The sequence below is a fragment of the Neofelis nebulosa genome, chromosome 4, assembly GCF_028018385.1.
Source record: "Neofelis nebulosa isolate mNeoNeb1 chromosome 4, mNeoNeb1.pri, whole genome shotgun sequence".
Taxonomy (NCBI): domain Eukaryota; kingdom Metazoa; phylum Chordata; class Mammalia; order Carnivora; family Felidae; genus Neofelis; species Neofelis nebulosa.
This window is the reverse complement of record NC_080785.1, coordinates 14834064-14850609: the sequence shown is the minus strand read 5'-3', so window position 1 is coordinate 14850609 and position 16546 is coordinate 14834064. Positions and strand designations below refer to the sequence as shown.

The window sequence follows — 16546 nt, the reverse complement described above, 5'->3', positions numbered from 1 at the left end:
TCCTGCAGAAGGGCCCAGCTGAGCACGTGGCTTCCTCCTAAGGGCACAGCCTATGCCTGCTACCGGAGCCCATCAGCTCCATTGGCTTCCCTCACCTGTTCTGTCCAGGTGCTCACCACGTTTAGAAACAGCAGGGGGGAAAAAAAAACAGGGAAGCTTCCTAATGTTCTAGAATTGCTAGACTCGGCTCTTCCATGGCTTCGACCCACAATCCCTAGCTCTCCTGAAATCCCACCATACACGCACACCACTAGCTAACGGGGCAGGAGATGGCACTGCCTGGGTCTTCCACAAAACCCTTTAGCTGTATCCCAACCGTGTCCTCATGACCTGTCAGTCACACACACACACCCTGGGTCCCACCACGTTTTTACACTAAGAGAATTACCGTCATTTTGACATCTTCCCATCACAGTGCCCACCCCATCCCAACAATCTGGCAAGATGGACCCCATCCTTCTCTCAAATTTCTGATCCTACAAGTAGGTGTTCTTCCTGGCTTGCTTTCTCCAAGATGAGCAAATCCAGGGCCTCTGGATTTGATGAGTCTTCGTAGCTCACTTGCCAATTCTGGAGCGTGTGATCACCTCCTACCGTTCTCCAGCCATTCTTCCCACCCACACTCCCAGACCATCCATGCCACCCACTACTAAGCTCCCAGCAGCCACGTGGTTAATGAGCATGGAATCACTTCTATTTAAGACGTAGCAGGCAAGCACCTGATTTAATGGTTCTCCCTGACACCCCTCTGCACCCCCCCAACACACACCTGCTATATAGTAGGACCATGACTTAATCAAAAAGCAATGAATAGGGGCGCCTGGGTGGCGCAGTCAGTTAAGCGTCCGACTTCAGCCAGGTCACAATCTCGCGGTCCGTGAGTTCGAGCCCCGCGTCAGGCTCTGGGCTAATGGCTCGGAGCCTGGAGCCTGTTTCCGATTCTGTGTCTCCCTCTCTCTCTGCCCCTCCCCCGTTCATGCTCTGTCTCTCTCTGTCCCAAAAATAAATAAAAAAAAACATTAAAAAAAAAAAAATTAAAAAAAAAAAAAAAAGCAATGAATAAAACTTACGATTAGTCAAGACATGGGGGAAATATTTTGGGGGCTCTGAAAATCACACCATGTACAACCAGGTGACCAGCCCTGCGGGTGGGTAAGATAGTACTGTTGTTTCATTCCCCCGGTCATAAAATTCAGTTATGACTGGTCTTGATTGGCTGACCTGTGGAAAGTTCCAGAGCACTCCCTAACCCTGCTCCAAAGAGGGAAAGAACTAAACTGAGAATGTGAGGACAAAGCAGCAGAAGTGAAGACATCACATGGGGTGGACACACTGTACTAGGAAGGTGGGGGGACGGGTAGGAAAGGTGTAGGGGAGGTGAGAAGCCCACTGCTGAGGACTAAACCCAGAGACCAACAGGTACAGCCACTTCATAACACGGAGCCACCCTGTCAGCCCCTCCTCCCCCAGAGCAGAGCCAGCCAGCACCCGGTAGAGACTCCCATAACCTGCTGTGTGTGGACGACACTCACAGAATGCACCCCCCCCAACACACACACACACACACACACACACACACACACACACACACACACACACACATCTACAACACACTCTACTCAGTAGCCAATCTGGGTTTTGTGGAACTTGGGATTTATAGGGGTTGGAGAAGGAAAAAAATCCAACTATGTAATTTTTACGCATTTAACTGAGATGTATGACCATGTGGCCACATAGTTAGGACCCACCCCTGCAACGGTTGTGGAGACAGCCCCAGCAAGTGAGGGGCCCTGAACCCTCAAGTTCATCAGCCCCATGGGTAAGTCCACACACAGCCCCCGAGGCCAGTAATGGAGGCTCCGTTATATCCAGACACCCAGAATAGTGCCTGTATCCAGCAGGTGCTCGATAACAGACGCTGAAGAATGAGCTTTGCTTGTTGCCCACCTCAGATAAATATTTTTTATTTCCATACTCTGTTGTGACATTTGCAGCACAGGTATTCCAATCTCACAGGAACATAAAACCCACATCTGGAGGGTGTCCAGTGTACTCAGGAGATGTGGCAACGGGTGTTGGTGGGCAGAGCCTGGGGCCCTTGGGGGGACCATGTCACCTGCCAGGATTAAAGCGCTTCCTCTGAGGGATGCTGACCCTGCCAGGACACAGGGCAACTGACAGGACTGCGGTGACACCACACAGTAGCCACTTGCTCTAACCCTGTGATATACGGGCCATTCCAAGGCCAGAAGCCCAGGAGAAGAGCTGCCTGGATCAGAGCCAGAGCCACAGACACAGTGACTGCCGCCTGTACCGATGACTACTGTGTCATTCTGACAAAAAATTAAATGAGATGCCACTGAGACCCTGAAAAACCAAACCACTCACTGCAGAGAAAGCAACTTAAATCTAAAATCAATCCATAAAATAGTATCTAGAAACTCTGTGCCTGGTGCCCATCAGCTGCCAAGTCAACAAAGAGTGTAAATAATAAAATTTTAACACACTACTAAAAAGTAATAATAGGCCCACCTACAGTCACTTCTGGTTAGTTTACTAATGAGCCCAAAAGTGGCTTAAAACTAAAAACTATCATCAGTGAGAGATTAAGAATGTAACTTCATCAGGAAGTCAATGCTAAATGAACAGTTCATTAAAAAGTTTTCTGTTAAAAGAAAAAAAGAAGAAAACTTTCCCAAATAGCTACTCCAAGGACAAGAAGCCTGAAAGGCACTAAAAGCATCACCGCACGCTCACTGCCGGCCGCCAAAGAAAGACGCTAAGGAGAAGAGGGTGGAGACCCCCGCCACGGGCTTGGTGGAGCTGGCGTACTGGATGATGTACTCAGGGTAGATCTGGTGCTTCTCGAAGATCACGAAGATGGAGGGGTCGGACATGCTGTTCACGCAGCTGTCATAGAAGACGTTGCCGTGGCCTTCCTTGGCCGGGGGGCGGACGAAGGAGGCGCTGCCTCGGACGAACTCCCCGACCAGCACCCGGGCCAGGAACATCGTGTGGGACTTGGTGTCAGATTTGCTGTAGTGGTGGGAATATGCGGCGTCGCGGGCAAAGTAGCTCCCTGCAAGGACACAGGCGGGCTCAGCTGGTGTCGGGGCACAGCCCGCAGCCTGGAAGGGGAGGCTGGGGTGTCCTGTCAACCAGGCAGTGCCGATGGCCTCTGTCCTTCGGTCACCACCTGCCCCTGCCTCCTGTCCTCCCTCATGAAGGCCAACAGAGGAGTCTCCAAACTTGGAGACAGAAAGATCCGATTCCGACTCTGTCCCTCAAATCTGAAAGGTCCCTGGGCACACTGCTACTTAACCCCCAGATCTCAGCTTCCTCAGCTCTCAACTGGGCCTGTCACACCAGCCTCACAGGGTTGGTGTGGAAAGGGAACAAGACCCCGCACGGGACACTGGATGCCAGGAGCCCAACGCAGACAATTATGAAGCCATCCAACAGGAGCCTGCACTGGAGGCCACCACACACACAATGGGAAATACATCTGCCACTGGCTTTCTCTATCCCGACTCCACAGCTGCTGCCACCTCCAAGAACGGCTGATGGACAAGCGATGGGGTCAGAAGAGGGGCTGTTCACTACAGTATCACATTGTGGAGATGCTTCAATCTAGCAGCCATGTCGTGGTCACGTTAAAGATGGCACCATATATGCCACCTACCTGCACATGGGTCAGGAGAAAGCCACCGTGGCAAAGTATTAAAGCTGATTAATCTAGGTAGAACTTATGCTGGAGTTTTAAAAATATTACTCTTGGAGCACCTGTGTGGCTAGTCGGTTGAGTGTCCAACTTCAGCTCAGGTCTTGATCTCACAGTTCACGAGTTCGAGCCCCAACTGGGGCTCTGTGGTGACAGCTCAGAGCCTGGAACCTGCTTCAGATTCTGTCTGTGTCTCCCTCTCTCTCTGCCCCTCCCCAACTCATGCTTTGTCTCTTTCTCTCAAAAATAAATTCAAAAAATGTTAATAAAAATAAAAAGTAAAAATATTATTCTTGAGACTTCCCTGTGAGTTTCGAAATTATTTCCAAATGAAGTTTTAAAATAACCCAGAAAACAGAGAACTCCCATTACAGCTGGCATGAGACGCACACAAGCATATCTGAACTGTTCCGATTCCCATTCTAACGACTGCGGGGCATGGTCTGGGGCCGGACTCAGGGCTGGGAAGGTACCTGCTTTCCTCACCCCATTCTTGCTCACCGTTTCCAGAGCCTCCATTCCACAGGGACACAAAACCCCAGCTGCTCAAACCTAGGGTCAGGCTCCTGGCTGCACACAGTAAGAACAAGGGTGCCACCAGCTGGGTCTGTTCCTCACTGAGTTCGATCCAGCTCATCAACTCACCCTGGCTCTCCCATGCCCTCCATCAATTTGCTTTAAAATGGCCACCCGGGCCCCAGGGGTTAGGGGGGGGAGGTAAAGCCAGGTTCTGCCAGTGGGGCCACCTTCGCCCTTACCTTTGCCGTAAGAAGTACCATGAAGACCACAGACCCTCCAGTCAAAGTTCTGCTGGCAGATGGCATCAACGAAACTGGCACTGGTGCCATGGAACAGCTGCCTCTCATCTACCACCTTCCCTCCGTTTCTCTTCTGCATCTGCCCTTTTTGCCTACAATTATGGGAGAGGAATGTATGTTGGGAGGCAGAGGGTGCTTGTTGCCAAATACAAGCCACTCGACCCAAGAAGACACATTTTATTAGAATCAGCAGGAGTCCAGGCCCGTGAAACCAGCCATGGACCAGAGAAAGAAGGTGAACAGCGGGACTGGAGTGAAAAGGCCTCCAGCGGCTTCTTGAACTCCCAAAGCAGACCAGTCCTTGGAAAGCAGACCTACTTCTTCTTCAGCACCTTGCTTCTGCATGGAGCTCAGCTGGGGGAACTGGAAGATGCTGGTCAGTGGGGGCCACCCCTTTCCCCCTCTGTGTGCTACCCTGATTTCATCACTGGGCCCCAAATACAGAGGACACTGCTCCAACCCCCTTTCTGGGGACAGGTCAGCAGGATCCCAGGCCTGCCACAGCGACCTGCTGCAGATCTCCCCTCAACAAGGCCAAGTCCCTAGGTGCCCAAGAACATGCTAGTCCTCAGGCACAAAGAGGAGACCCCCATTGTGTGGCTGTCAGGACAGCATCTCTCTACTCCTCAAGGTGTGGGTGGCTTCCAATGACCAGTCCCGCTGATCTTCAGGCAGAGAGGCAAGCACTGGCCTTGTTACTAGGGCAGCTTCAGTCCCCTCGGCACTGAGGGATGTGCCAGCACTGAGCTATAAGGATAGTGAGACGGGGAGGAAAGTGGGGACACAGCTCTGGCTGCCATCTCAGATTGTCCCTGAAACCTAGGACACGTTTGGCAAGCAGCTAGCCTACTGTGTATGTATCAGAGGGGACGGTCACCAGCCCACCAAGAGTGAGCCCCCAACGCACCACTGGTAGACTTCCCAAAGGGCCAGATTTTGGACTCGCTCGATCTTCTGAACAAAGTAGAAAGGCAGCGTGCGGTTAAAGAGGTTCCAGACCTTCTGATATTCATCCGATGCAGAACTGAGGGCAATCTTCTGCAGGGAGCAAATATTTTTTTCTCTGTTATCATCAAAGCAGAGGATATACATCAATCCCTTCTCAAGGTTGCTCATAAAACACCAGAACTGCCAACAAACCCAGATAGTGATCACCACCCTCCCTTTGCCAAGAGGTGTAGTGTCTCCAGGCGTGAGATGTATGCAAGTTGTGGTCACTTCCCTTTTGTCCACTGTGAAACCCTCCTGAAGGACAGGCAGATGATGCTTACATCAGCACCACCCTGGTGTCCCCAGGACATCCCTTCTCCTCCTCTGTACCCACACAGGGCAGACTATATAGCCTCCAAGACCAGAATTGGTATCAAAAATGTGGAGTGCACACATCTGGGAGAGAGGGGCGCCAACCCTGTTAAAGCAGGTTCAGGCTTATGGGCAGCAACGCATCAGGAGCTCTCAGGCTGGCAGACAGACGCACATCAACTCAGGAGTGCAGTGAGACTTGCAGGGATGGTGCCTGGCTGCTGCGTCCTCCCAGCTGAGTCCACCTCTCCCCTAGTGTCTTGCTCTGAGGAACAGTACTCCCTATGGGCCGGGAGATTCCTAACCAAGGGCAGCTGACACTTACACAGCGACCATCCACAAATTCCCACACCTGAAGCCTACACCTAACCAGCCTGGCTCTGCGAGGCTTGGCCCAGTGACGGCCCAGTGATAGCCCATTTGGGGACCCATGAGAAATCCCTCTGTAGCATGCCCTACCCTCACCCTGAGTGCCGTCTGAATGTCCATGGGCTCCTGCAACAGAAATTCTGACTCTGGTTTCCCTGGTCGCACCCCAGGAAGGACACCAAACTCCTCTCCCCTGAGTGTGGAACCAGCCTGCCCCTTCCAGACCAGACTGTCAAGGGCTCCCATACCTGTCACAGCCTGCAACTCAGCCCCACAACCAAGCGCTCCACAGCACAGCCCAGATGTCACTCCTGCTTCCCAACACCTACACACGCCCTCTATCCTGACCCAGGCTCTCTCCCTAAGAAGTTTCCGTCGACTTGTATGCTCTGCCCCTACATCTGCCTGTACAAGCACCAGCCATCATTTAGGTGTGGACCCAGTGACATCTTCCCTGTTCCCCTCGGTACAGACACCTCGTCCTGTGGTGCTGAGTGCTGCTGTTCAAACTCGCCCAGCCCTTTACATGTGTGTGTGTGTGTGCTGCTGGGGTCTCTGTGCTCTGTCCAACTCAAGAGGAGTCCTCTCAGGGCAGAGAGCTGGTCTGCAGTGCTCTGCAGGAAGCCAGCAGCAGAGGGCAGTCTGAGGGCCACACGTACACAAGGCAGTTGGACAATGGCACGAGCACTCCACAGAACTCAGTGTAGCTCCTGTTCGCTGGCAGGCACTACATGAGCCAGGTGAGTCGCTATTCCTAGTCTTCGAACATCCGGCACCTTTCAACAGCAACTCCCTCTCTCCGCATCCCTCATCATACTTAAGTCCTCCCCTGGTTTTGTTTTCTTGCTTTGTAAAACTAATACGTATTGGCCGAGCAGCCGTTAAGCTCCTTATTTCTGCCCTTCCCAGAAATTTCTAAGTCATCATGCTCCATCCACAATACATCCTCTCCCCTCGGGGCCACAACCATCTTCTTGGTGGTCATCCAGGCTTAAAATCCCCTATACCTGAAAATAACAAAACCCGACAGAACTCTCCCCTCCTGCCCGGCCTCATAGCTTCCTCAGTGGTGGAGTCAGTTCACTCACTAGGTCACAGAACGCCCTCCTCCACGGACCAAAACAGTGCAAATCCCATACCTTGAAGCCAGGGTCTGGCAGGGCCGAGGGGTCCCAATGGTCTGGGATGCTCTTTGGGCCTTGAAACTTGACACTGCTACAAAATGTAAACAAATATCATTTTGTGAAAGCAGGTAGAAGGTGAGGAAGCACCTAAACACACACTATCCACCATGTGGGAGCATTCTACTTTGCCCAGGTGGCCAAAACGCAAATGATAAGGCACAAGGGATCCATTTCTCACCTGTATCCCAACTCTTGTATGAAAGGCAGAGAATAACTGATTAGAGCAGCCTAAACTCTCATCATTTTAACATTCAAAGGGCTCTGCAACTTTTTCCAAGCAGCCTCAATTAGGTGTAATTGGCATACAAAAACATTTTTAAAAACATAAAATTTATGTCAAAACGAATTTGGCAGTAGAAATTTGATTGAAACTGCTAAGAGGGTACTTATGGTCTGTATATACCCTACTTAAATTGACTATGTTTTTTTTTTAATGTTTTCTTGAGAGAGAAAGAGAGAGAGCACACAAGTGGGAGAGGGCAGAGAGAGAGGGAGAGAGAAAATCCCAAGCAGGTTCCATGCTGTCACAGTGCAGAGCCCGACTCGAGGATCGATCCCACAAACCATGAGATCATGACCTGAGCAGCTATCAAGAGTCAGACACTTAACCGAATGAGGCACCCAGGTGCCCCAACTATGCTTAATTTTTACTGCTGCAATATTAGCAAGTTTAATTACAGGTCTCACATAACACCAGCACCATAGGATCTTCCAAAAAAGATAAAGAAAGATGGAGTTCTAAAAGACACATGGCTCCCCCCGCCCCACCACAAAAAACTTAAAAAAAAAAAAAAAAAAAAAGACACATCACACAAAGGGTCTAGGAACAGGGACTGTGAAGCTATAATTCCAAAATTTTCTGACTCCTTTTCAGAATGGTCTTTTCTTCCTACAAAAGATATTCCTTCTGTTGCCACTGGCATAAGACATGTACCTTCATCCTAAGCCTCAAGGAACTCCCACAAATAACTTTCCTAGGAAAATAGCACAGTTTAAAAATAACTAACCAAGGTCCCATGAACAAGAATCAGCCAGAAACAGACCATGAAGACCAAAGATGCTGAAATTAGGAGGCAGATTATAAAACAATTATTCTTTCTATGTTTAAAGAAATAAAAGACAAACTTTAAAAACCTATGTAAGGAGCTAAACTATAAAAAGATGAAGATTTGAAAAAGAATTAGGAGGAGCTTCTAAATATGAAAGATACACTCCTTGCTAGAAGTTTGAAGGACAGGCTTATGAGCAGGGGAGACCACCTGAGAAGGGAAGAAAAGAGTGAGCTGAATGAGATGCTAAGTGGTAATTCAGAATGTGGCCCCACAATGAGGAGGTGGAAGATGTGGGGAAGAAGCTGGGACACAGAGAAGAGGGAGAGAGAGAAGGCCAGAATCTGGTTGGAACCTAACCGAACCTCGAAAAAGAGAGGAGAGAGGAGAGAGGAAAGGATGGAGGCGATCTTCAAGAGAACAAAGGAGACTCGCTGACACATAGGTCTAAGAAGCCCCAAGAATCTCCAACAGGATAATAAAAGCACATGCTCAGCCTCACCAAGGTGACAGTGCATGACAGCGAGACCAAAGAAATCTGCAAAGCAGCCAGAGGAAAACGAGGGATTCTGGGAAAGAAACTCCAGTTAGACTGACTGCTGATTTCACAAAGACAGCAATGGAAACCAGAGGACAGTGGAGTGACCTCTTCGGCATTCAGGAGAAAATAACCACACCCCAAAATTCTACAGCCAGTTAAACTATCTTTGAAGATTGAGGGCAAAATAAAGATGTACTCAGGCAAACAAAAACAGAGAATTTTCCAACAGACTCATCTTTGAAATTCATCATCATTCAGACTCATCTATGAGTCCAACAGACTCATAATTTGAAATTACAAAGTGGTAAAATGTGAGTAAATCTAATGAAACATTCATAGTATAAAATAACAGTACCTCAAAGTTAAAAAACAGAGGAAGATAATGGAATCAGGTATATGAAAGCCCTTATATTAGTTGATACAAGCACAAAGATACAGACTTGACTCATACCTAAGAACACTTATTATAATTTCTAAGGTGGCCAAAAAAAAGAGTTATACAAGGTATAACTCTTCCAAACTAGAAGGGAAAAAAACGAAATGACAAAAAATATCCACAAGGAGGCAAGAAAAGATAAAATAAGACCCAATCACATGAATAAAACATTTTTATGGAGGATACAAGGACAGTAAGGTCCAGATAGCTGATGTGTAAATGCCATTTTGAACTTTACGTTAAACTCTTGTATTATAACTGTGGAATGTGGAGATCATATTCTGTGACCCTGTCATTCACATAAACATAGAAGTTGTATCTCTTTATTTATTTGAGATTGAGAGATCTCTGAGCATGCATGATCAAGAGGGGGAGGAGCAGAGAAAGACAGAAAGAGAATCCCAAGCAGGCTCCACGCTATGAGCACAGCACCCGATGCAAAGCTCAAACTCATGAACTGTGAGATCATGACCTGAGCTGAAATCAAGAGTCAAACGCTTAACTGACTGAGCCACCCAGGTGCCCCAAGAAGTTGTTTCTGAAAGCAACCTACTCTAATAGTCCCAATCTGCCACAGAGGCCCAAGCAGACTTGCTTTCTAGAGTTACAACATCTGGCTACTGTCACACGGGTTAGCAGGAAGAGCCACAAACTTCACTGTATGGACACTGTGTGACTCTTAGCTTATGCAGCAGAGAGATCCTAAATCAAGTCACATCTCAGTTTGAATTTAACCAAAATGATCACTATCATTTCTGATGTGTGGTGTGTTTGTGGCCCCATGAAAACAACATTACAGTGACAATAAAAGACATCCAGTCTCAGAAAGGAGACAGATTTTTTCCAAACCGTATCTAAGGTAGTCTCTGGATAGGGAAAGAATCAAAAATAAACTTTCAGAAGTAGAAGCAGCCACAGTTACCTGAACTCTAAATCCAGAAGCAATACACAGAAGACATGGGTAAATTTCACTAAAAAATAAAAAATAAACATTTCTGCATGGTAAAATATTTCATAAACAAAGCTGGCAAATAACAAACCAAGAAAAAAGGTTTGAAATTTGTATAAGAAACTGAGTGATGGGGCACCTGGGTGGCCCAGTCAGGTGGGCGTCTGACTTCAGCTCAGGTCGTATCTCACTGCTCCCAAGTTTTTGAGTCCCGCATCAGGCTCTGTGCTGACAGCTCAAAGCTCGGAGCCTGGAGCCTGCTTTGGATTCTGTCTCTATCTTTCCGCCCCTCCCTGACTCATATTCTCTCCCTCTCTCAAATATAAATATTTTTAAAAATTTAAAAGAAGAAACCGAGTGAGCTCTCCAATAGATAAAAGGCTCTTAATATTTACAAAATATACCAAAAGTCTGACAGAAAATTGGACAAAAAGACAAACCATCCACAGAAAAAGGCAAATGGCTGTTACAGGTTAGGAAAAAATATTAAACCTCACTCGTAAGAGAAAGCAAATTAAAATACACTGATATACCCTTTGCCACCCACGAGAACAGCAAAAGTCCAAGAGCTTGATGTGAGGCAAACAGGCACCTCAAGCATCCTGGGGCAAGTGCATAATGGTCCAACCCCATCCAGAGAAACCTGCATTTACCTTCTAGGGCTTTAACCTCCATGAATATGAAACAGCACATACACCAGATCATCCATTGTGCCATTACACTCGTGACAGTAAAAAATCTCAAACAACGCAAAATAAACCTCTAAAAGGAACAGATTAAATAAACGAGGGTATATACAGGTGATAGAGAGCCACGAAGACAACAACAGATTTCAGAAGACTTTAACGTCTTCTGACGTTGAAAGGAAATAATTATTTTTAAGTGGAAAAGAAAAGGTACAGAACAAACAATACATTTAGAATGTTACCCTTAGCACAAGAAAAACCAGAAAATACTGTATATGCATTTGTTTATTTTTGCAAAAAAAAAAAAAAAAGATAATAAAGATAAACCAAAAACTTATACAAACAGGTCCTCATTACGGAAACATTGGAGGTAACAGCAGGCAGGATACAGACCACTGAGTGTACCTTTTGCTTGAATTGCTAATACCTTTCCCCTCTATCCTGTATCAAACTCTCCTCTAAATGACCATGCTCCACAAATACGACCACTGAAGTCCATCTGTGAGACCTAGAAGAGCCAACAGAGAAACTACCAGTTCTCCACGAAACGGCTAACAACACTGGCTGAAGTCTCAGCTTAAGCCGTGACACACCCGAATGTAACTGGTACTATAGTATCTCTTGCCAGCCAGGCTCCTCTCCCCCATCATGTGGCCGTGCAGATCGGAGAGAAAGGACCCCTTGCCCAGCTCCTATCCTGGCACATCTGCACCAAGCCTAAAACTAGCGGTTCAGAGGAAGTCTGATCAGCGCAAAGCTCATAAATATACCCCCATCAGCCGCAGAAGGGCCTTCTCCTGCTCTGAAATGCTTACAAGGCAGGGCGCTACCCTAATGGCTTCTGGCAGCTGTAAGGGAACCCACTCTGAGGATGAAGCTGGCCTGTTAGTGCCTTCAACTATCCATTTTTGGTTTTTTGGTATCCCATAAGATTCAAGTCCTGAAATACATGGATTTTTATTGATCTAATTCCATTAATTTTTTACTTTAACATTTTAAAATACTCAAGTCTAGAATTCAACTAGTCAACTGAAAATAAAACCTGATGAGCCAGGTTCGAGTCTACACTGATCACAACTAACAGCCTTATAATTGTGTGTCACCAATCTCCTACCTACAAAGATAATTCTCTGGTTCAAAGCATTTCCCAACTAGTGGAATATGGATGCCAGGAGTCAAATTGCTACAGGTGACTTGGCATCAGAACTGCCATTCATTCATGATGCAAATGGAGAACAAAGAACAATGCGCTTTTATCAGAAGCAAAAACCATAGCTCACTATCAATAAAAAACTCTGGGACTAAAGACAAAAAACCCAAAGAGCTATTGAAAAGATCCCTTCCAAGTTATAACAAAAGAAAGTTACATGAAGATAGAAACAGAGAGAAAATATTAGGAGTGATATTATTACTATTTCTTAACCATTCTCTCAAATCAGTCTAAAGTCAAGAACTTTTTTGGTTTCTGGAAAAATCTGCACAAGAGTACCTTTATGACTCAGTAACATTACTGGCACACTTAAAGTTAAAACATATGTTGTGCTTGCTTTGTCACTTTAATGCTTTATTAAAAATTAATTGATCTGGGTGGCTCAGTTGGTTAAGCACTGATTTCAGCTCAGGTCGTGATCTCACTGTTTTGTGAGTTTGAGCCCTGCATCAGGCTCTGTGCTGACGACTCAGAGCCTGAAGCCTGCCTTGGATTCTGTGTCTCCTTCTCTCTCTCTCTCTCTCTCTGCCCCTCCCCTGCTCATGCTCTCTAGCTCTCTCTCTCAAAAATAAACATTAAAAATAAATAAAAGTTAATCTGGTAATTAGTATAATACTCTAATGTTCACCTCTCTATAAACCTGCATTATATTTTATACTCTTGTAATACATGCTAATATTTCTCTATCTGAAATGTGCTAGGTGTACCCTGATTTTTCGGGTTCATGAACTCTCAGACCTTTTATAGAACACTGATATTAATACCAGCACTCTGGCATTCAGTGAAGGAAAGTACAAAGGCACGTGGAGGAGGGGCGCCTGGGTGGCTCAGTCGGTTAAGTATCCGACTTCGGCTCAGTTCATGATCTCACGGTCCATGAGTTCGAGCCCTGTGTCGGGCTCTGTGCTGACAGCTCAGAGCCTGGAGCCTGTCTCAGGTTCTGTCTCCCTCTCTCTGACCCACCCCCATTCATGCTCTGTCTCTCTCGGTCTCAAAATAAATAAACATTAAAAAAAATTTTTTTTTTTTAAGAAAAAAGGTACTTGGAGGAGGGCTGGGCAGAGACGGGAGTGTGGGCGCTTTCGGTTACGGAAGCCAACAACCCTCTCACTGCGCTGGCTGGTCTGAGTAGGTTTTCTGTACACGCAGCACAGCGCACCCCAACTGACACACATGCCACCTACCAGGTTTGCTTCACCTTCACCTCCTGGGGAGACACGTATTTGGGTCTCCGGCAAACCCTTCTGACCGTGCCATAGACCAGGTTTTTCTGAACAAAGGCTGAAAAAAAAAAAACAAACACCAAATGTATATACGCACACAGGACAGCAAGGTTTTATAAACACAACTAAATGGGCTGGAAAACTAATCCAAATGTGTAGTATAGGATCAGTCTGCTAAGAAATAAAGCAATTTTCACATTTCAAATATCCATAAAGAAAACAGGTATCCTTAGGAGACTGGGTTTAATGAACACATGAATGATGAGTAATTGACATAACAATTATACATGAGTACTTTTAAATTGTTCCTTCCAATCTTGTTTAAACTATTATTTTGCTTAGCAATTTTTCCCAGCTTGGATATAAAAAAGCTTCAGCCCAGCCTGAGACTAAATTACTACATCTTAAGCCAGTGGGATTTAGTTAATATAATAATTTTACTCTTATGACTTTTTTTCTTAATTTGACTAAACTGATTCCATAGCAGTATTAAACCTTTTAAACCTGTACCATCTTTAATAAACAAAACTCTTGCCCCATGCCCACCCCAAAACCCTCAGGGTTATCCTGAGGGTTGGCGGCGGGCGGGGGTGGGGGTGGGGGGACGACACTGACCCTCAAGTTGAAAAATCACAAATGCCTATGAGCTAGATTCCATGTCCTTACCCACCAGGAAAACCCTGCCAAGTCTTACTTTCTGAACCCAGAGTACAAAAACAACTTTTTTTCATTTAAAAAACACTTAATACTAACTTGTAGATGTCTGTAACTTACATTACAGCATTTGAACCTATGCTGAGTAATCACCTAGATGTGTGTCCCTCATGCTGTAGCCCAGGTGGTCGTCAAGAGCAGGCACTCTTTGGGGGACCCCCACATTCTAATCAAGAACCCATAATCCAGACATGGCCACCACAGCCCCCATTGTTGTCCACCACTCAAGTCCCCATCAATAATTAGCACACTTACATGGGTTTTTATTGGCCTGTTGACTGACATCATGATGAATCTGAAATGGGCTTTCACTAGTGAAATGATTCAAGATATGCAGACTGGCTAAATGTATGTCAGACCCACTCCCGACCCTCCCGTGGACAGGGAAAAATAAGACATTTTCTCTAACTTACGTTACCAGGGATACATAGGCTGAGTCCCTACACAAGCCTGACCTTTGGGATTCTACCCATCTGTTGCCAGCTAACAGTTGTCAGAATTCTGCCTCTGGACTCTTGGCCCTGGCAGTGGCCTTGAGCAGCACTTATAACAAGAGTCCCTAAAATGACAATACTGAGTCTTCCCCCACCACCTCCCTGAGGCTTCCTCCTCCTCCCTCAATCCTACAGTACAAATCATTTGACCAATTGTGTGTGTTTCTTAAATGTACTTGTTTCCTAATAATACTTGGTTTATAAATGTGTCTGGCAGATTTGGGTCCGAGACTTGCTTTCACTACACCTCTCAGTGAGGCAGTGAGACGGGAAGCTAACTCATCTCAAACTACTTCTGTGGCTGCTGTTCTCCACCATCAACAAAAGTAATTCTCCTTACTCGCATGAGCCTGGGTCAGTCTGGAGTGAACTCGCTTCTTCCTGCAGTTTGCAGAAAACTGCATTCGTGTGCTCTTTCCCACCCTTACCCTGATTTTCTGTTACGTCCCCTGGGGCTGTGGCCCAGGGTGAGAATGATCAAGGTTGCATCTGACATTTCTGGTTTTGATATTTTCCAGATACTTAAGAACAGTTGCCAGCAGCAGTCAGATGGGTGCTAGCCGTATAGACCTGATCCTCATGGAGTTCGCTGTCCCCTTTAGTGTATTTGTACCTATCAGACTGTGGACTGCAAACCACCTGATGTACGGCTGGTGTTCTCCAGCAGAGACTGAAGGCTGGTAAGCAGTTCTCATCGCAGAGCAGAAGAAACCTTTAAGTTCTCTGTAAGGGCAAGTCGAGGGGGCAGCGATTCTACCTTAAGCAAGAGGATAAGCCCCACAACCACAAGAAAAACAACTGGCTAACAGCAGGCAGGTAAAGTGATTTTAGGATAATTCACCAGATACACTTTGCTGCCCTTTATCCAGAAGAAGGTCCATAAAAATAGAGAAAACAGTAAACCATATTTAAATGAAGGCCCAGTTATTCCCCTTAAAAGGACTGAACATTCAGAAGGATTCAGAGTTTAAAATGTGAGTAATGCAAGGGGTGCCTGGGTGTCTCAGTCAGTTAAGCACAGGGCATGATCTCACGGTCTGTGGGCTGAAGCCCCATGTCAGGCTCCCTGCTGACAGTGCAGAGCCTGCCTCAGATTCTGTCCTCTCTCTCCGCCTCTCCCCAGCTTGCACTCTCTCCCTCTCAAAAATAAACATTTAAAAAAACCAAATGTTGGGGCACTTGAGTGGCTCAGTCAGTTAAGCATCTGACTGCGGCTCAGGTCAAGATCTCACAGTTTGTGGGTTCGAGCCCCGCATCGGGCTCTGTGCTGACAGCTCAGAGCCTGAGCCTGCTTTGGAGTCTGTGTCTCCCTCTCTGTCTGCCCCTCCCCCACTCGCACTCTGTTTCTCTCTCAAAAATAAATAATAAAACATTTAAAAAATAAATAAAAAATAAACAAATGTAAGGCAAAACTGAGTTAAACACAGCTGGACTAATAAATCCAAGAGAAAACGTCTTAAGACAAGCTACAGAAAAAAACTAAAATTTAAACAAAGGAATTCTCCAAAATCAGTCACTACATGAACTGGCCAGAGTACCTGGCCTGTTTCTGTCTGTCTGCAAAGGCAACCAGGACAAGTCACTTAAAGCCCAGCGTCAAAACATCTGGAGCACAGGATAATCGGCTTCCCAGCAACTTTTAATGAAAGTGTGCATCTAGCATGTGTTTAATCTGCAGCCCACCTGAGCCACAGGTGCCTACTGAGACAATGACATGGAGCTGCCATTCGAGGGAGGACACAGCAGAACTGCTATGACAGGAATCAGAGACTCAAGTTAACCCTTAGACCAGAGGGACTCGTCGTCCATGGCCTACAGGCCCACCACCATGGCACGCATGCAGACCACCC

The 16546-nt window shown here is 46.5% G+C and overlaps 1 protein-coding gene across 1 annotated transcript in view; it reads right to left on the bottom strand.

The window, feature by feature from the left end:
- Nucleotides 1-1948: 1948 nt before the first annotated feature.
- PARP12 (poly(ADP-ribose) polymerase family member 12) overlaps nucleotides 1949-16546 on the bottom strand; it is a 38334-nt gene continuing 23736 nt past the window's right edge. The window contains exons 8-12 of the mRNA XM_058724106.1: nucleotides 13450-13546; nucleotides 7350-7425; nucleotides 5447-5577; nucleotides 4480-4631; nucleotides 1949-3079 (exon numbers count right to left, since the gene is read on the bottom strand). Of these exons, the coding sequence (XP_058580089.1) occupies nucleotides 2754-3079; nucleotides 4480-4631; nucleotides 5447-5577; nucleotides 7350-7425; nucleotides 13450-13546 (782 nt within the window). The 3' untranslated portion in view covers nucleotides 1949-2753. The remainder of the gene's footprint in view (nucleotides 3080-4479; nucleotides 4632-5446; nucleotides 5578-7349; nucleotides 7426-13449; nucleotides 13547-16546) is intronic.